Source organism: Sylvia atricapilla, chromosome 20, assembly GCF_009819655.1.
Source record: "Sylvia atricapilla isolate bSylAtr1 chromosome 20, bSylAtr1.pri, whole genome shotgun sequence".
Classification (NCBI taxonomy): Eukaryota; Metazoa; Chordata; class Aves; order Passeriformes; family Sylviidae; genus Sylvia; species Sylvia atricapilla.
In genome coordinates this window covers 8,304,686-8,324,654 of record NC_089159.1, presented here as the reverse complement: position 1 = coordinate 8,324,654, position 19,969 = coordinate 8,304,686, and the positions used below count along the sequence as shown (strand labels likewise).

The 19,969-nt window shown below is 43.5% G+C and overlaps 3 protein-coding genes across 3 annotated transcripts in view; 2 read left to right on the top strand and 1 right to left on the bottom strand.

Moving 5' to 3' along the window:
• Positions 1-99: 99 nt before the first annotated feature.
• Positions 100-3,820, bottom strand: PRR11 (proline rich 11). Its single transcript, XM_066333490.1, has 9 exons — positions 3,709-3,820; positions 3,155-3,302; positions 2,793-2,915; positions 2,301-2,534; positions 2,061-2,159; positions 1,417-1,526; positions 1,243-1,302; positions 1,047-1,143; positions 100-705 (listed from the first exon to the last, which is right to left on the bottom strand). The coding sequence occupies exons 1-9, from the start codon at positions 3,816-3,818 to the stop codon at positions 640-642; spliced, it is 1,047 nt and encodes a 348-aa protein (XP_066189587.1). The 5' UTR covers positions 3,819-3,820; the 3' UTR covers positions 100-639.
• Positions 3,821-5,121: 1,301 nt separating this feature from the next.
• Positions 5,122-14,435, top strand: SKA2 (spindle and kinetochore associated complex subunit 2). Its single transcript, XM_066333488.1, has 7 exons — positions 5,122-5,228; positions 9,550-9,639; positions 10,197-10,373; positions 11,521-11,607; positions 12,644-12,683; positions 13,398-13,530; positions 13,961-14,435. The coding sequence occupies exons 1-7, from the start codon at positions 5,196-5,198 to the stop codon at positions 14,085-14,087; spliced, it is 687 nt and encodes a 228-aa protein (XP_066189585.1). The 5' UTR covers positions 5,122-5,195; the 3' UTR covers positions 14,088-14,435.
• A 1,010-nt stretch (positions 14,436-15,445) lies between these two features.
• Positions 15,446-19,969, top strand: part of TRIM37 (tripartite motif containing 37) — a 17,135-nt gene continuing 12,611 nt past the window's right edge. The window contains 2 exon segments of the mRNA XM_066333713.1: positions 15,446-15,660; positions 15,731-15,845. Of these exon segments, the coding sequence (XP_066189810.1) occupies positions 15,446-15,660; positions 15,731-15,845 (330 nt within the window).

The window sequence follows — 19,969 nt, the reverse complement described above, 5'->3', positions numbered from 1 at the left end:
GACTCACGCTCTGCCCCTGTCCTGAGCCGCGGTACGGGCACAACCTCTGCCCACCCCGAGAATTGGAGGTTCAGCCCCTGAAAGGAGGCTTTGAGTGCATTGTCTTTAAGCAGAGCAGCTTTTTAATAGTGATCAGAGACCAGCCAGCAGTGATACACAGTGCAAGAGCCTCATACATTTATAGCCACAGACGAACTGTTTGTTGAAGCTTGCGGCTTTCCACTTTAATAACATTAGTGCATTAAACTGTTGCTTTTCTTTGAAACTGTACAAATACCGTCAAGATATTTTTTTGTTTAAAAAAAAATACTGAATTTCAGCAAAAACATGTTTGTATGACAAGCAGCACCAGTGCTGGGAATATAATAGTCCCTGCTTTCAGCAGCACCCAGGTGTCAAAAGACTTGGGAAATTTCCTACATTTTTTCCATTATGAATGAAGATGCAACCAAATTGAGGGACATTAGAGAGAGATAAAAAGCACAATCTGCTTTACAGGGTTTCATAATGCCCTGTTTTCCTGTGCACTACATTTCCTTACAAATACATATTGTGCCTGAGTATGATAAAAATTATATTCAAGTGGCTTCCTGACCACAAATGGGAAAATGCTTTTGTTCCATAAACCTACTTTCCTTTTTACTTCTCATCAAAGCTGTTTGCAGCACTCAGCCGTGCAGGCGAGGGGCTCTTCGGGTGAGCCATCTGTCAAAAGAAGGGAAGGGTCAGAACCTGGATGTCTGAACTCATTTTCACAGAGTTAAAACAGTGCAATTCTTAGCTGACACTTTAAAACAGACAGATCCAATGAGTAAAATAAAAGATGCTGTTAACCCTCACATTTTGCTCTTCTTCAGAGTGGAACTGTGGCTTTCAAAGTGGCATTGAGGGCACCTGATTGGCCACCAAAAAAGCAATTTTTCCTCTTGGGATTGACAAATAACCTGCCATGGCATGTCCATTCTGCAGTGTCCTTACATCAGGAGGGAATTCTGTGGATTTCAAAGCCACCTGATGGTTCCAAGAAGAGGGACAGAGTGACTTGCCTGGAATTTGCGCCGTAGTGCCTGTGTCATTATTGGTGTCAGCCCAGAGCCACATTCAGTGTTTTCCTTAATATTTAGAGGAGTGCCACCAGGACTTCTGAAAGGACAATTATGATTAGTTTGATTGGTTGTCTATATTTTCTAGATTAAAAAAAACCCCAAAAAACAGAATTCAAGAGAATAGAAAGGAACAGACCTTTGTATATCAACTTTCTTGAGGTGTTTCCGAAGATCAATCTGATTTTTAGGGGAGGTACTAAGAGAAAAAAAGAAATTGGTACAATGAAATGTTTCCCACTCAGTAAAAAAATGTTAATCACTGTTTAAAACAGAAAAATCTAATATCTAAACAAGGAAGAAAGCATCTTACATTAAAGATTTTGTAGCATGAGGTGATGGCTTGGATTTAGGTCTCAGACTAACACTCTGTAGATCTGTGACTGTAATTAATGCCCTGCGTGGCTTCACTGGTGATTGTTCCTACAGCAAGGAAAGAAATGTTACCCCAAATAAAACTTCAGAAGGTCTCACTACCCTGAAATCCATTTCATATTTATACTCTGAAAGATTTTTGTGGTTTATGGCTTTTATGGTTTTGTGGGGTTTTTTTGAATTATTAAGTTTGAACATGCCTTGAATAAAAATAGATTTATTTACAAAAAAACAACCAAAAAAACCCTAAACAAGGGTTTGGAGTTGGTTTTTTTTCTGCAAACAAAGTTCCAGCTGGGCAAAAGGAAATCCAAAAATCTATTGATAACACAGAAAGCTACATGAAAGCTCCATGGCCTTAATGTAAAATTAGAGCTGTCCTGGGTGCCAGGTGAGATTGGAGTTTGTCAAGTTTATTTCTTCCCTTCCAAAGCCCAGAATTAGAATGGTCACTTGAAACTGATCACTGGGTGTTTGGATGAGAACCAATTTACTGAAAAAAAAAGCAGGAAATAAAATACAGCAGTTCCCAGGGGGGAATCTTCCCTTGATTCACCACCATCTATTCCTCCTCCAGTTTACCTTGTCCATTCTCAGGCTGCAGTTTGTCTTCTTCAGTTTAACATTCAGGAGGTCTTTGAGGGTGATGTGCACGGGGCCATCCTTTTTCACTGCTGGTGCCTGAAAGCAAAGGGGTTTGGAAGGGAAATTAGGAAGGGAAAGTGACCCTGAGCACTCACAGAGAGTGATGTGCTGATGAATCCAGGCCCAAAAAGAACTCAGGCATGAAATTAAAAACAGAGGAACCTTCTGATTCCCTACCAGTTTAGAGGCTGTGCCCCGCTGGAGGAGGACAGGTGCTGGAGGCAGTTTTGGTGGAGGCAGTGGTGGTGGTGGAGGAGGAGGAGGAGGAGGAGGAAGAGGAGGAGGAATGGACAAAGTCACAGATGCTGCTGGTGGAGGATCCATCTGTGTCCCCACAGGGGCACCCAGGACTGGCTTGTGACACCTTTGGCAGAGAGAACTTTCTGAAGACAAAGCTGCCACACCGTTCATCTGAAAGCAACATAAATAAATAAAGAGAACATTGAATCCACAGGCAAAAGTTAGTGGGATTTTAGAGAACAAAGGCTAAGGTTGAGCTATAAAGATACAAACAGGTCCCTCCTGCTGTGAGGCAGCAGCAGTTCTGCAACTCTGAGTGCAGAGAATGCCCCTGAGGAGCTGGTCAGATCTCAGTGGATCTGCACTGGCCACAATTCCTTATTCTCACACAGGGAAATGTTACCCTGCCCCAGCCAGACTGAGACTGACCTGGAGTGTTCCTTGTAGCTTGGAAAATTCACTTTCCAACTTCTCCAGCTTCTCCTTTAAAGTATTTAGTTCCCTTAAGTAGACTTGTGATGGAAATACGGTGTCTTTAACCACCTGAAAGCTCTAAAAACATTTTAAAAAAAAGCAGATTATGTGTATTGGTGTGTTAATTTTCTTCAGATGTTTCTGAAGATCACAATCTGATTTTTAGGAGGGGTACTGACAAAACAAAAACAAATTAGGAGAACAAAAGGAATTGGTGTAAAGAAATATTTCCCACTCAGTAAACAGCATTAATCCCCGTTTAAAACAAGAAAAATCTAATATAAAAAAAAAAAAAAAAAAAAAAAAAAAGGATATACCTGTGCAAGCCTGCTCTGGCACCACCAATACAGAAATGATGCTGCTGTTGCCAAGGGTTTGACCACATTTTTTACACTGGGGAAGGCTAAAGGCCAGTGGGAGCACCTTGGGACTGGTGATGTGTTCAGAGGGAGAGGAGCTGGTGACCTGCAACAGATTGTTTCAGAATGAGGCCAGAATTTTATTTGTCAGCCTTTGAAAAAGTGAACTGTGACCAATAGTGTGGAAATTGCAAGTAGGTAACAACAGAGCAAATGTAATCACAGAAACATGGAAAGGCCAAGATACATTTCAATAAAGAGTAGAGGGAAATCTTATTGGAAATACTTTTTTATTCAAATTGCTTTTCCTGGTTATTAATCATAGAAACATCAAGGTTGGGAAAAATCTCCAAGGTCATCATGTCCAACCTTCCAGCAAATAACACCAAAAGATATCATGAAGTGCCACATCTACTTGGCATAAATCTTTCTCTCTTTTCCATGAGCCATTGGGAGCAAACAGCAAACCCAGGGATGGAGTGAGAAGGCAAAATTCAAGCTGAGTCTCTTACCGTGGAGGGGGACAAACTGAGCTGTGGGGGGTTGCAGAATTGCTCTTTTTTTCCAGTCGAAATTTTGCTCGGGCTCTTCGTTTTCGTTTGCATTTCTTATACCTTGCCATTCCTGGGGAAAAAGACACATTTAAAACGCATGTAGAGAGATAAAGCAAATTATACATCAAGACAGAGCTGCCACCAAAGAGAATAACACAGGCTGCACCTCAAAAACCCAGTCAGAGGTTACTCACAGCTGCTTTGGTGGAATTATCATGGACCAGTGATAGAAAATACACCCTTAATTTCATATGTTTGTGCACAGAAAGCATAATTTAATACAGGCTTTTCTATTTATATCATAGATAGATAGCATTAATAAATAGCTATTATAAACAATAAAAATGAGTTAATTAAATAAATGCACATGAAAAATACATTATAAATTATATTATAAAAATATAAACAAACGGGAAAGTAATTAGAACTATTATAAACTAAGTAGAAAAGTTACAACTATTAATATATAAGCACAATAAATATAAATGTTTCAGTTTTTCGTTATCCTGACGTGACAAGTACTGAAATTGGGGAAAACAGTGACAAAAGACACGAAGAAGCCACGGAAGGATGCGGGTGGCGGCCCGGACCGGTGATGGGTGACACCCCAGCCTCGCTCACCCGGGACCCCGCACCGAGAGTGGGGACTCCTCTCTCACACCCCGGCACACCCCGGCCCACACCTGCACACCCCGGCACACCCCGGCACACCCCGGCACACCCCGGCACACCCCGGCACACCCCGGCACACCCCGGCACACACCTTGTGGGGCTGTCCCGGGGCCGCCCCGTTCCCCCGGCCGCGCTCCGCGCCCGCCGCCGCCGCCGATTCAAACCGCTCCCCGCGCCGCGCCCAGCCAATGGCAGCGCCGCTCTCTGCCGGCCCCCCCACGCGGCGAATGTAAACCGCGCTCTGATTGGCCGTCGTGCTGAGGCGCGCCCGCGCTCCACGGGAGAGGGGCCGGCGCTGCCCCGCCCCGTCCCGGCCGCGCTGAGGCGAGCGGCGCCGCCATTGGACGAGCGGCTTCGGTGCCGCCAATCGGCTGAGGGCAGCGCTCGGCTGGGGAAGGCCGGCGGGGTGAACGGGGCGAAGAGCGGCCCCGCCGGGGCCACCGGCGCAACCGGGAGACAACCGGGAAGAGGAAGCGGCGCCCCCGCCCCCTCAGGGCTGCGGCGGACGGGCCCGCGCCGCTTCCCGCCAGCGCCGCGCGCCCCGCCCCGGCCAATCACGGCCGGGGCCCACTCCGGGCCAATGGGCTCGGCCGTACCTCGGAGCGGGTTTACATTCTCCGCGGGCCAATGGCGAGCGCGCCCCGCGAGCCGCCAGCCAATGGGAGGCGCGCAACGAGTGACAGCTGGCCAATGGGAGCCGCCGACTCTCCCGTGCCGCGGCGCGGGGGGTGGGGATCTCCCCGCCGCCGCCTGAGGAATGTCAACTATTCAACATGGAGACGGCGGTTACCAGGCTCGAGACCCTGGTGAGGGCGGGCGGCGGCCGCGCTGAGGGGCGGCCGCGCCGCGGGCCGGTGGCGGCGACGCCTCGGAGGGCGCGGGGCCGCCGCGGAAGGGAGGGAGGAAGGGAGGGAGAAGCGCGGACGCGCGGGCGCGGCGCGACGGAAGAGCGGCCGCTCAGCCGCGCCCGCGTTCCCCATCCGGGCCCTGAGCGCGGCCCGCGCCGCCCTCGACGGGGCGCCCGGCGGCCGCGTCCGGGTCAGGCGGGTTCGGCCGGGCCGGTCCATTCCACCCCCCCCCCCCCCAGCCCGAGGGGCGGGGCTTGCGCCGCTCCATTCACCCCTCGGCGCGGGGCAGGGCGCGGCCATTTCCCGCGCACCTGGGGGGGGCGGCGGGGTGGGCGCGCTCATTGCCCGCCGTGCGGGGGGACCGCGCCGGGCCGCTCCATGGCCCCGCGGCGGGAGGGGGGCGCGGGCAGAGCTCCCGGACTAGTCCATTTATTGCCAGAGGGGGGCGAGGGTGGAGCGCTCACCTGGGCTGGACCATTTTCCCTGCCGGGAGGGGGGAGAAGGGCTGGGCCGGTCCATTGGCGCGGGGGGAGCCGGGCGATGGCTCTCTCTCTCTTCCTGAGGCCCAAATTCCCGTAGTTTTTCCAGCTTTTCTCTCCGTGCCGCTGCTCTGAGGAAGCCCCTGGAGCACGACGGGGCTGTCCCTTGTGTAATGATCGCCTCTCTGCCAGCCCCACTCCTGGAAAAGTGGAAAAAAGGCAAAAAATTAACCTCTCAAAAAAACCCAAACCACCCTGTGTTGTGTTTCCTCACGTTGGAGAGGCGCTGGGAATCTGTTCCCAATCGTCCAAGTTCCTTGTGCCGTCCATCAAACCTTCATCTTCCCTCTAGATAATATTTTTTTTCCATTTTTGCCCATAGTGTAAGCTTGATCTCCCGATATCTGGTATTCTGCATTTTTTTTTTCTTAGCCTAGTTTAATTTAGAAATGTGTTTAAAGATACTTGGCTTAGATGTTTTATTGATTTATTTATTTATTGTCATGGTTTATTTCCGTGTTTTATTGAAAGTCATGCTTTCAAGTGATTCCCTTTTTAGAAGGTGTGAATAGAGAAGTGGGGTTTGCCCCCTTTAAGATAACAGGGGCTTTTATTCTGGAATTCAGAATAATCTCACATCTCACAGCTTTGTGTCTCTTGCTTTTCCTTCTGCTTTGTTGTTTCCCCGTCCTGGATTTCCTGTGAAGTCAGCTCTCTCCACAGAAGTGTGATAAAATAACACTTCTTATTTCCCTGGAGGTTTTGACGTGAGTTTCATGGAGAGCTTCCTTTTGGTCTCATGGAAGCCGGGATAAAGTAATTAGTGGGAGCTTAAAGAGTACAGTGGACTTGAAAATAATAAAACCAATCAGGCAATCAATGGTTATTTGTGACAGGAGCACCACAACTGTGTTAGGTTAATTATGGAAGAGATCATAAAGTTTGTTTCTGTCGCTGTTTTTTTGGGATACTGCATCTCCTCTGTCCCTGAGTGGTGTCTGTCCAGTGCCCTTTTTATGTTGTACTACTGGTGATGATGCACAAAAAGCAGTGCAATGTTAAAAGGGCATTGGCCAGCAATACAATCTGCATGATTCTGTGTTCTTTTTAAAATAATTTACAAGTCCAAAATCACTCTCTGAGACCACGAGTCCAAAATCACTCCCTGAGACCACAAAATGAGATTGCCACTGGTTTGTTTTTTCTTACTCGTTGTCTTCTGCTTCCTTTCCGAGAAGGGACGTTGGTCATTTAATGACAAATCTCATCACCTCTGTCTTAAAAATGGCCCCAGTGACTCAGCTCTGTGTACATCAGCAAGGATCCTCTCCATTCTTAGGTTTCTTGGTGTTTTGTTCAGGATCTCAGTGCCTTCAGACCCTGAGAGTCCTCCAGCTCTCAATGTGAAGTCATTGTTGTGTTAAAAAACCCCACCTTCAGTGAGATTTATGGAATACACCCTCCCTGTGATGGTGTTCTCACAGCCCACTGCTAAAGGACATCCCCAGAGCTGGGAAAGGAGTGTTTAAGTGCATCTCACCGTGATTCAGCACCTGCAAATTATACAGAATTAATAATCTTTAATCTTAAATATCTGCTGTCTTGGAGATATTCCCTGGAATGCAGTTTAAGAACATCTGGCTGATGGTAGTTTGGAATCTTAGCTTGCTACCAGGCAAATCCAAGCAATAAATGCACTTGGAAATGGAATTTCCACTTTAAAAAAAAAGCACCAGATAGTTTGAGATTGAATTCCTGACAGATCTGGTGAGCGTTTTGTTGGGTGGTTGGGGTTTTTTTTTCCCCTTCCTCATGATCAGTGGAATGGCAGATTATCAATAATAATAATAATAATAATGTGAGTATTTGTGTGTGTGCACTTTAGGACTTGGTGACCTTTAACCTTACCCAACTCTTCACCACCCACAGAAACCTCTGGCTGAGTTGATGTGGTTTTTTTCCCTTTTTTTTTTTTTTTTTATTTTTGGTGAGTGTGTGATTGATTGTTGCCCAGAATTATTGCTGCTAACGAGTGCTCTGACTTTATTGCACTACTGTACTATACAGAGAGCAGTGCAATAGTATTGTCAAAGCATCTGAGAGCAGAGCCCTCAGCACTTGGCCTCACTCTTGCCTCAGTTTCTAACATTTTCTTCTAAACCTGTGAGTAAATTACAAATTTACACATCAAACCCTGCATTTTTTTTAATGGTATTTATTGTAAAATAATCTTCCTGCAAATGCTTCTGACCTAGAATATTAAAGGGGAGGGGGGTTTTTACAGGTGGATGTTTCCTGAAATGCAGCAAGAAATAAATATTTGTAAAACAAAAGCAGTCATAGTGAACTGTGTTAATCTCTTCATAAATCTTAAATTTCTGGCCACATTTAGCTTCACATCCAGATTTTAATGTCCTGAATTACAGTAGTAGCATGATGTTAATTAGCTCCTTATGGAAACTTCAAATTATCAGGATTGAATCTTTAATGGGTCATTTTGAAACCAGCTCATATTTGTTGTCTCCTTTCCCAAAAAATTGATCACATGGAGGAGCTGGAGAAAAGCAAAAATTGATCCTTTTGGGGCACCTGCCTTGGAAATGAAAACCTACAAATATTTCTTAGTGTAGGAGAAGAGAAATCATTGAGCAGTCAGGGAAGAAATCCCCGGTGAACTCATTAAAAATGCAGAGTGTGCTGAAAAACGACTTTATTCTTGGATTTTGTCCTGGCTGGTTTCTGGGGCAGGGGTGGGAAGGAGCTTTGCTGGGCAGATGGTGAGTTATGGCAGCACTGGGTGAAAGCTCCCCTTGATTTATTGATGCCTCAAGCTCTTCACTGGATTTATTTTCCTTTTCTTAAGCTATTATTTGAAAATGTACTGGAGGTGTGTGAAACATCATCCATCTTCAGTGCCTCAGAAAGAGGCTTTTACTGGAGAGTGTCCTGGACCAAATCCTGTTCCTTGAGGCTGAATTTCCACATCCCCAAAGGCATTAATGGCTATTCCTGAAGGTGGATCCCGAGGCTGATGTTTAAAACATAAAAAAAACATTCCTTTGGGATCCCAGCCTGACCACAGACTGTGGATATTTGTTCCTTTACAACAAATACAGCCTTGCTTTGATCTTTAAAATAGAAATTGGAACGGTCATTTTGGGGTTAATCTCAATATAAACTGTGAAAAGCAAGTTAAGGAAGTCACAACCAGTTTTAACTTGCTTTCATCGTTGTCTTCTGTGACTGTAAAATCACAGAATTATTATGTCAAAGAATTAATGACTTGCTTGGGAGCTGGGAAAACTGCCTTTCTTGCAAGTGGAAGTCTTTAATAGATATTAAAATCGCAGACTAAAATTAATTAAGTAGTAATGCTATCAGCAGACTGCTTTACAAGGCAATTAGACAATTCTCTGGTGGCTTATTTATCCCAAGGAAAGAAGAATGATGTCATCATTTTTACGAGCTGTTAGTCAGTCTGCTTTATTGGGGAATAATGAAATGTATTGTGGGCATTAAAACCATCTGAAAGAACACATCCCCAATATGATTATTAATAAAAGCTCTGATGATGCTCTTGGATCCTGAATTTACTCATAATCTCCTCTGTGTAAATAACTGAGTGTTGTAGTTTTGCTAGCAGAACTCTTTATGGTTGAAAGAATTAAATTTGAAAACTTTTATGGTCCCTGAGCTTTTCAAAGTGAGGCAGCTGCCTCCTGCTTTCCTGAAACACAGGTTGGGGTTTGTCTGCAGGTTTTTGGGTTTTGATATACTGTGCCTGACCTTCAATATTTTAGTTCCAGAAAGCAGAATCTGATCTGGATTATATTCAGCGCAGAGTGGAGTTTGAAATAATGAAAAGTCTTCCTGATGATACAGCAGCAGAGGTAGTATTTTCACATTAAATTCAATTTTATTGCATGAACTTGGTAATAAATGGGTATTTTTCTTTCAGCCTGAAATATCTGTGGCTGTTCTTTAATCTAGTTGGCAGGCTTAGTATTATTATTAGTTAGTTAATTAGTTAGTTAGTTAGTTAGTTAGTTATTGCCTGCATCATATATCAAGATGAGTGGCCTAATATGAATTGAAACCAAACTCCTTTGGTTTTTTGGTATAGAGAAATTCTTCCATGTTCTGCTCTGAGAAATCAGTGGTGTCAACACCTAAATTCAGGTTACAGTCTGAGCTAAAACTCGCCCTTGCTCTGAGAACCAAGATAAACTTGCCAACCAGCACTGACTAAATTCAGATTTTGGGGGAGAGATGAGAGGAAAACAATAAATGACATCACCTAAAGGATTTTATAAATAAATCCTTTTCTCCTGTACGTTTTCACTGTAAAGGGTCATTTCATGTTAGATGCCCAACACCAACAACTTCTGGACATGTGGCCATTATTAATTTTATCATCTCCTGCAGTTTAAATGTTCTGCTCCCCCAGGAGAATCCAGCTGCTCTCCTGAAGGAGCTCCCGGTGCTGAAATCCCGTTACAAATCCCTGTGTGCCCAGATGGAAGAGATTTCCCTGGAGCAGAAGGAATCCATGCAGAGCATCCGTGCTGCCCTGGAGAAAACAATGAAGATGGTTCAGGCCCTACAGCAACAGAGCGGGCTGGAGGTGGTATTTTCATTTTCATCACTTTGTTTCCACTCCTGGGATGGGGATGGAGGAGAACTTTGTAACTTTTGTGTACCAATCGGTGTTTCCACTGGAAACTTGTGCAGACTTTTAGGAGGTGACAAACAGGTTCCCAGAGGGAATGCTGGCAGGATTGGAGCTCTTTTTGTGAATCCCAAATGCCCAGCAATTAAATCTGGTGTTCAGATTTGGAGAGTGAACAGAGTGACACAATTTGGGTCATTTCATAGGAATTGGCACCTCTGTGCTCTGCTGTGTCCCAGGGCCACACTGACAGGTTTTAGAAGCAGACACCCTGAAGAAAATAGAACGTGAAAACAGCTTTAAAAGGCTGAAAAGCTTTTAAATGGCAAATATATTTTCAATGTCTAAAGTTAAAACCGTTGTCACAAACACCCTGGGACTGCTGTTATTCCAAAGCTGTTTTTCCTAAGATAATGTTTCAATTGTTAAAAACTCAGCAGCAAACAACATTTTCTTAAGTGGTCTTCACTGTTTCATTATTGAACAGGTGAAAGCATTGATTTTAACCTTTTACAAATTTAGATTATTTAGATCAATGTTCTAATGACAGTGCCTGGAGTTTGGGTTTAATCTGTCAACAGCTCTGGGCAAGTTACTAGTAATTTTTGGGTTGTATCATGGTTTAAAACACAGTGGTTGTATGTCACAGAAAGGAAAATAGATCATATCTTACTGTGTTTCAAGGATATTCTACCCAGAATCATTTTGTATTTGGATTTTCTCAAAGACAATCACCCTTTCCTTGAGTTATATGTAGAGCTTTAGGTAAAGATTTTCTTGCACTTTTGGTATTTCCTAAACTACAGATGGATTAAACTTCTGGAGAAATACAAGTCTTAAACTGAAATACTTTCTTTTTTAATAGAAAAATGTATCTTGCTTGAGTAATTGATAGTACTGGTGCTAGAGGAAGATTGTGGTTGATTTTTCAGAAATACTTTTCTCGTAAATGTGCTTTCAGTGGAAGGAAATCAGGAGTCTACTGTCAGGTTCCGTGGGCAAAGGGCTGCACAAACATTGAGTTCCTCTGTAAAGATCATCACCTCAGGAGCTGGAGGATCAGACTTCTCTGTGTTTGCTTTTTTTTTTTTTATCTTCCCAGAGCTCACCTCTGTCAGCAGAAGAACAGACTGCAGCCCAGCAGTTAAACTTGCAGACTGGGAAAGAAATGGAATTTTCAGTGGAAGAGGTAATTAGGGGATGGAATGTCAGGATTCCAGGAACCTTTAATCCCAAGTGCAGCTCAGCTGAGTGCAGAAGGGGCTGATTTGGGGATTTGATACTTCTTAAATGAGTGGAATTTTTCAGAAATGAGATTAAGCTCCTTAACAAACCTTTTGATTTTTTTATTCCCTACAGATTAAGCTTTTTAAATTGTTCCAATTAGATGCTCCACAAAGGAGAAATTAGCTTTGATGGAAGACTTTGTCCCTGTTATTTTTTAATTGGAATATGTTTATGTGTCTTGTCAGGGATGCTGTTGGTTGCTCTTGTTGATCTTCTTGGTAAAGAAACATTTGGGTAGGAGTGAGGGATGTCATTGGCTCAAACCAACGTTGGGAGAAGTTTAATTTCCTGTAAAATATTAAACAAATTTTGGGATATGAGTAACAATCTGTTCTAACTGCAATGCAGTAGAACTTAGGTCGAAATTAATATTTGTTAAAAAATCAGATATTCTCCCATAGCTCAATATGGAATTATCCAGTATAATTATCTGCAAATATTTGCTCTGGGTCTCATATTAAAAATATTAAAGAAGGTCAACAGAGGGTGTTTCTCTGATTGACTTTTTCTTTTCCTACTTCTCCTCATTTCCCACTCACATTTTGTTGCCACAGTTGGTTTACATGGAACCTGCCCAGTTCCTGCAGCTTTACTCAACCTTTTTTTTTGCAAATATCTGCTCCTCCCTTGAGAAATGCTCTCAATTTATGTCCAGTACTAATTCTAAATCATGTGCAGTGCTTGCACATCCATGCTGGAAAGCTGGAGAGGCTCATAAAATCTGACTCATGAATCTTTCTGTATCCCATTTTAAACTTCATTTTATTTTAAGCTGGTTTTAATCCCCAGGATTTTGCTGTCGACTTCGGTGGCTGCAAGATCCTTGGTTATCCAGTAGCAAAATGTAATTAATGTAAATTTCATGCAGAAATGAAAGTGTACAAAAGGATTTCTAGGCAAAAACACTAACAAATACTGACATTATTGTTGCTTTTTAGCCATCCTGCCCAGGATCTTCAGTCCCTGGCTCAGCTGAAGGTAAGTGCTGAAAAAAATAAACTTCTCACTATTTTCTTTTCACAGAGGCTGTGATGGGCAGTAACTTCACTGTTTTCACTCTGAAAGTGAAACTACTGCTTTAATGTGAAGAATTTAGACTTTATTAGAAGGACCTGAGCCCATAGTTATATTCCAGGAATAGTGATTCTGGGATTTTTTTTTCCTTGCTTTCAGAGGGATTGAAGTGGAAAACTCGTTGTGTTTATGCTCTGGAAGAGATGGTGCACTAATCTTACCATAGAAATAGGTCTTTTTAAATTCATTTATCCCTGCTTATAGAAAGGAATTTTCAGTTAGTTTTGGTTTTTATAAAAAAAACCCAAGAAAACCCAAACAAAGCCAGCTGGTCACTGACAGAAGAAATTTGTCAATCCTTATCAGATCTCAAATTAAATGATTTTTTTTTACTGAGTCTGCAGGTCCAGTAATTGTTTTTTTTCCTCTCCTTTTGCTGGAAAATCTTCCTTTAGTCCCACCTAGGGGTGTTATTATAAACACTGATGGAAGCACTTTCTATCTTTGACCCAGTTTCTGAAGAAACAAATATTTTCCATTTCCCTTTTTTATTTTTTTATTTTTTAAATATTTTTTTTAAAATAATAAAAATAATTAAAAAAATTTAAAAATATTTATTTTTTAAATAAAAAATATTTAATATAAAAAATCTCCTTCTTCTGTTTCCAATATTTTTAGAAGCCCAGTTCATACCAGTGACTGAGAAAACATTTATGAGTGTTCCCAGGAGCATCAGAAGCACAGTCAAATTAGCAGATTTGAACTATTTGTACAAGGAGTTATTTAACCACTTCATTGTACAGAACAACAGGTAAGGCTCAGAGCCATTCACTGGAAGAATTTTATAAACTGTAAAGAATTTCAGTCTTTTAAATTGAAATAAAACCAGCTAGTTAAGCATTCACTGCCATATTGTAACTTCCAAAAGCCCTGACACTAAACCATGACCCTCAAACCCTGTCCTGACCCTTCTCTGGGTGACTGCTGGGGATTTCTTACAGGCTGATGTAACAAAAAAAAAAAAAAAAGAAGTTTTAAACTCAGGAATTCTGTCTTTTTAACCCTAAGGTTAGCAAATGACTGCTGTGATTTGAAGTAGCATAGAAAAGTCGATGGTAATCTGAATAAGTTGGAGATTTACAGAGCATTCACCAAAAAAATCATTGATTAAACACCATGTGCTTCTTAGCCTTTTTCTGCCAGACCTGATGTCTGATCCCCAAATTGTTTTTGTCTTACAGAGCAGCACTGAGTCTTTCACAGATGAACAAGATGAAGATGAGAGCCACTGACTCAAGGATTCAAATCCTGAAAGAACTCGGGATTGTGGAACTCGACCAACAAGGAAATGTTAAATTAGCTGTGTAAATGAAAACTCATCTGACACAGAATCATCTTGGTCACAGCTCCTGGATTATTAAGGAGCAGGAATTTCTCTGGAACAAGAGCTCCAAGTCCACTGTAGGGGAGTTGTTAATGTTTCTGAATAGACATTCTGTTGGTAATACTTGAAATTGGAGAGTTCAAGGACAGTGAGGTTGGCACTTCACCTCGGCTGTTTGATTATGGTTGATGCATTTTTAAGGAATGCTGTGAGCCATGTGGTGCTTCCATTTCCTTGCTGCATTCCTGAAGGGGTTTTCAAGGCAAATAATCCAAGCCTCTTAATTGTACTTGCATTCCTGAATAAAGATTTATTATACTTTTGTTACGTGACTCCTGACCCTGCTCCCTGACCTGATTAATCTTCCTTTCATGGGAATTCCCTTGGGTTTTTTATAGTCCAGCCTGGGTCAGAAGGGATTTCTGGACAGCAGCTCAAACAAAGAATTCTCAAGGATGGAGAATTTACAACCTCTGTTACACTCTGACCATCCTAACAGTGAAAAACATATGGGTTTTTTTCTTATGTATAATATTGCTATGTTATATATATTATGCATCATATATATAATCCTTTTTAACATTGTTATATTTCAGCCTAATTTTAGAGACTAAGATACCTGAATTTTTATTAAGTTCCTGAGGGGTTTTTTGTGAAAAAATGGGTCTGTCAAAGTAGAGAAATTTAAATTAGTGATCTCAGGGAGGGAAAGGCTGATGTCTAAACTCACCCAAGAACTGCTTTAGGGTTTGATGGGGGGAGAAACAGGCTGGGTATTGAAATGGAAAGAACAGGGATAACTTGATTTTATGATGCCTATTGCTAATTGTGCCCTTTTACCTAGGAGTAACTAACCAGTTCCAAGCAATTAATCAGTTTCACAAACTGATTTAGTAGCTTTTAATCACATTGATCTTCTAATAGAGGACTCAATCCTTGCTGTGCCGCTGCCATCACCAGCACCGTGAAGTAATTTAATTTAGTGGTGAACTCTAGCTATAATAACTGAAAGTAGCAGTCAGCGGGGTGCGGAAACCCATGCCCGCTGCTGAAACCTCGCCGGCAAGGAAAAATAAATAAAAATAATTTGAAAAAAAAAAAAAAAAAAAAAACAAAACAAAACGAAAAATAAAGAAAAACGAAGGGAAATAGAAGAAAATCCAAGCGCGTGGCTCCGCGGCCGCCGGTTCCCCAGCGGCTGACCACGCCCCCTGCTGGAGGCCACACCTCCTCAGGGAGACCACGCCCCCTGCGGGAAGCCACGCCCCCTACGGGTAACAGCGCCTCCTCAAGGAGACCACGCCCCCTGCGGAAAGCCACGCCCCTGCGGGCGGCCCCGCGCATGCGCAGCGCGGGCGGGGCGGGGCGGCGGCGCTGCCGCGGTCACGGCCCGGCGGGTGAACGGGGCCGGGGCCGGAGCGAGCAGTCGGCTCCTCAAAACCCACCGCTGCCGGAGCCTCCGCTCCTCACCCGCGGGTACGGACAGCGAGGCCGGGGACAGCCGTCCGTCCTCCCGCCGCTGGCGGAGCCGCAGCCATGGACGAGCAGAGCGTGGAGGTGAGCGGGCGGGCGGCGCGCGCTCCCTCAGGGCGGTGTGAGGGGGGCAGCGGCTGCCGCTTCCCCTCAGCGCCCGCCCGCTTTACCGGAGCTCCTCGGAGGGCCCTTGTACCTTGGTTGTGGAGGGGGAAAAAGGCCGAACGGTGCGCTGGGAACAGGCTGCGGCGCTGCGGGGCTTGGCTCGGGTGGGCAGGCAGGCAGCGGGTGGGCAGGCGGGAGGAAATGAGCTGCCGGAGGTGGATGGATCCAGGGATGGAAGGATGGAGACCTGGCTCACACGGAACCCGCCTTGGCACCGTGAAGGTGCAGAAGTGGCCGTGACCCGGCAGCTCGAACACCTGCGGGGGGCTGTGTCGCAGCCAGGCTGGGGGAGAATGTAAAAGACCGGCTGCGATTACCTCCTGTAAACGCATATGGTGCGTTTTAATGGCTGGCAAGTGTTAAAGAAGGCGTTAATGTGTGGGAGATACTGTGGTGTCCATAAATTGAGGATGTCTTGCTTTTGTGCTGACTCACAATCTCAGTGGTGTGGGGGAAAAGAAGTAGCCCACCTGAAGGACCTTTTGAAGTTCCATAATTATGGCCAGAAATATTGTAACTCCTGTATGCTACAGGGTGTAAAACTTCCTTATCGGTAAAAAACTATCAATATGGAAAGCGAACATTGCTTTGAAAATACCTTTCTCGTTTGGGGCATGCTTTTATCACCAAAAATTGATTAAATGGGGCAGGGGAGAGCATAGAAATTGTGACACTAGAGCTAATGGTAGACCTGAAAAGAATATAAGCCTTATAAAAGTCAGAAAAGTACTCAATTCAATTCAACACCTCTTGTGTATTACACGTACATGCACTTAACATGATCTAGAAATAGTTTAGTGCCAGTGCAGTGTCTGCAGGTACAACACCATTTCTTCTGGCAGCTGCTCAATCCCGTGTGAACACACGCAGGGATATCTTGGCTACAGAAAGGCTGCTCCAAAAGAAATATAAAACAAACAGAAGCTATTCCTTGAAGGAAGAGAACAGCGTTATAAAAGGGGGCTGGTGTGGTGTGGGAGAAGCTGAGGGGAGAGCTGTGGTGTCCAGGTTGTATCTCCCTGGGAGTTGTGCTGTTTGGAACAGGGACTGAAACCTGGCGCCGTGCCTGGAGAACGAACGCAGCCCTGATGTGTCTGAGGCATGTTTAACAATGGTGCTAATCCCCCTTTGCAGAGCATTGCCGAGGTGTTTTCCGATGTTTCATTTGTATGGAGAAGCTGCGGGATGCCCGCCTGTGCCCTCACTGCTCCAAGCTCTGCTGTTTTCAGCGTATCCGGTGAGTTTGCTTGGTTCAGCCTGTTCTTTTAAAGGTTTGAACTAAAACTGAGCTTATGAAAACGTTCTTTTCCTGGAGTTCCAAGGATTCCTTTTTTTTTTTTTTTTTTTTTTTTTTTTTTTTTTTGTTCCATCCTTTAGTTTCCTTTTCAAAACCTTTTATAACACACCCTGAGGAAGAAGTAGGCAGGCTGTGCATTGCCTTCAGTGGTGCTAATTATAGGCACCATCTGGAATAATTGCTTTAAGGAAGAGACACATAATGATCCCTTCCTCAGTGCCTCCTGAGAGTTGGTGATGCCTGTATGGAAGACAGAAGTCGGGACACAAATCAGATGCTGACTTTGCATCTGGGAAGGTCACAGCATCACCTCCTGTATCCTGGAGGTGTTTATAATGCTTGTCAGGCTGGTGTGGTGTGATCAGGTGGGCTAATCTTTCTCAGGGGAGTCTGAGGCAGCACCTGAATCCTCATTCCTTTGTTAAGGCTGTGCTTCCCCGTGTATCACACCCCAGTTCCAATCCAGGTGCTGTTTCGTGTTGCTGTAGCAGCAAAAGGTTCAGCTGAGGTTTCCAGACCGCCAGTAGTATTTCCAGAAATTGGAACAGACATTCATCCTTCGCTCTGGAAGCTCTGACAAGAGCTGTAGGTGAGGATTCGTGCTGCATATTAAGATTTTACAGAACATATTGTTTGCTGGGTGGTGAGAGATTATTCATGAGCATTCTTTTAATAAATGTAGTAGAGAGCTGACAAATATAAAATCCTCAAGTGCTGAGCTTTTACACTTGGTAGTTTGTAGTGGGCAGTGAAGTTCTTGGCTCAGCTGTTTGTCCCTGGCGCTTTCTGGAAGAGAGACATTCACGGCTCCCTTGTGGATTTGATCACTGAACTTCAGGTGTTTAATTTGTCTATAAATAACCCAAGAGGAAGAAATAAATTACCTTGAAGGCTAATTGACTGTGAAAAAGATGCTTGTGGTGTCGTTTTCTTTCCTTTATTGAAACATGGTCTTTAGTCCGAGACTCTGGGAATCTGCCAAGTGGGTGGTTTCTAGTGTAATATTTGGTACCTCAAAATTCTCTGTTTTAATTTTAACTGAGGCATCTCTGACATCTAAAGACAAATGGTTGCTTGTTACGAAGACACAAATAGCAGCTTCTTCTGTGACTAAGTGCTTGAACAGTTAAACTGAAAATTTGTTAAAAAAGGAAAAAAGTATAGGAAAGCTGTAATAAAAGTAAATAACTCCTCATTAATGACAGACCTTATTTGCCTGCAGTTCTTTCATTCCAGTGTTTTTAAAAGATTTTTTCCTTTTTCCCTCACAGCGTTGGCTGACTGAACAAAGAGCTCAGTGCCCTCATGTAGGTAAGGTATTTTTAATATCAGGAATTGTATGGATTGCCCTCTTATGATCAATCTCTTTTTCAGTGCAGGTTGCACTAAATTTATAAGCTTTATATTTTTTTTTGAGACCTCCCTGCTGTTTCTATTAAAATTGGCCCTGGTATAATGCCCCTTCTAAAATGTGTTCTAGTTTTTTGACAAGCTAAGCAGGATCTTGTTCTTCCCAAATAACACTGCTGTGCACAGAGCTGGTGTAATAGGAGTGACTAGAGGAATTCCTCTTTATATTCTTCGTTTCAAAAGCAAAGCCCAGGAGCTTCAGTTTTAAGGGGTGAAAATGTCCAATTTTTATGCCTGTAATTTTTTGTGATGTGCCTGTGCAGCCATTCTGTGATCATTACAAGATCGAGTTCCATCTTCCCTAAATCATCAAAATTAATTTTTTTCCCTCTCTCTTGGAATAACTAATTCAGTTTCTGCTCTTTTTTTTTTTTTTTTTTTTTTACTTCTGTGACTCTTCTGGTAATATAGAATTGATCTGAACTGCACTCCTGTGCTTCTCTTTAACTGCTGGAGCCAAATTCCTGCTGTACTGTTGCCATCCTTTCCACAGAGCCCATCTGCAGCTCCGGGAGCTGGTCAACTGCGCTGGGCAGAGGAGGTCACACCGCAGCTGGACACTCTTCAGCTCTGCAGCCTCACAAAGCACGAGGAGAATGAAAAGGACAAGAAATGGAGTGTTTTTTTGCATCTATTGTTTTGGATTGTGGGAGCTAATTTTAGTAATGTGCTCTCTGTGTCTGGGAAATGCTTCTGGAGAGAATGCTAAAAGCAACGTTTATCTTGCAAAAGGGTTTTTATTGACTGCAGCTGTTCTTCCTGCAAAAGTGTTTATTGCTTTACTTGCAGGATGGTGTAGCAAAACAAGTGAAAATGTTAAACTGAGTTTGTAGAAGCTATTTTCTGTGGGTGATGTGTGTATTTTTTTTTGTTGTTTAAGGTGTGAAAACCATCACGAGAAGCTCAGTGTTTTCTGCTGGACCTGCAAGAAGTGTATCTGCCACCAGTGTGCACTTTGGGGAGGAATGGTGAGGGGAGAGTTGCTGGAATGCACATGGTGTGAGGGACTTCAACTTTGTGTCTGGCAGTGGTTTTGAAGAATTAGAAATGCTGTGGAACTGCTGTTGTGGCTGTTGGATTGCCATGCAAATAAATACTGCAGTTTTGGTGTATTCATTATCTAATAACACTGCTTGTGAAACACGGGTTTACCTGTTCATAATTCGAGCAGGAAATTGATTTTTTTTGTCAAAGCAGGTTCTTTGTTATACCTTCATGATGTTTTGGACAAATTCTGTGTGGTAGGGAGAGTTTGTGAGCAAAGGAAGAGCCTTGCTCCAAAAAATACAGAAAACACTTGTTATTTAGTTGTCCTGGCCTCTAATCTCCAAAGCTATTAAATTCTTCAGGTTTATCCATCCAGTTGGGTATTCAAGGAGAAACAGCTGTTGCTGTTTGGAATGTAAGTGGTTAACAGTGTTTAATCTCTGTTTGGGAAGGGTATTTTATAATAATAATCATAAAAATAAACCCTCTATCAATACTTGATTGGGTGAGGATTGTACAGTGAATGAAACAGTT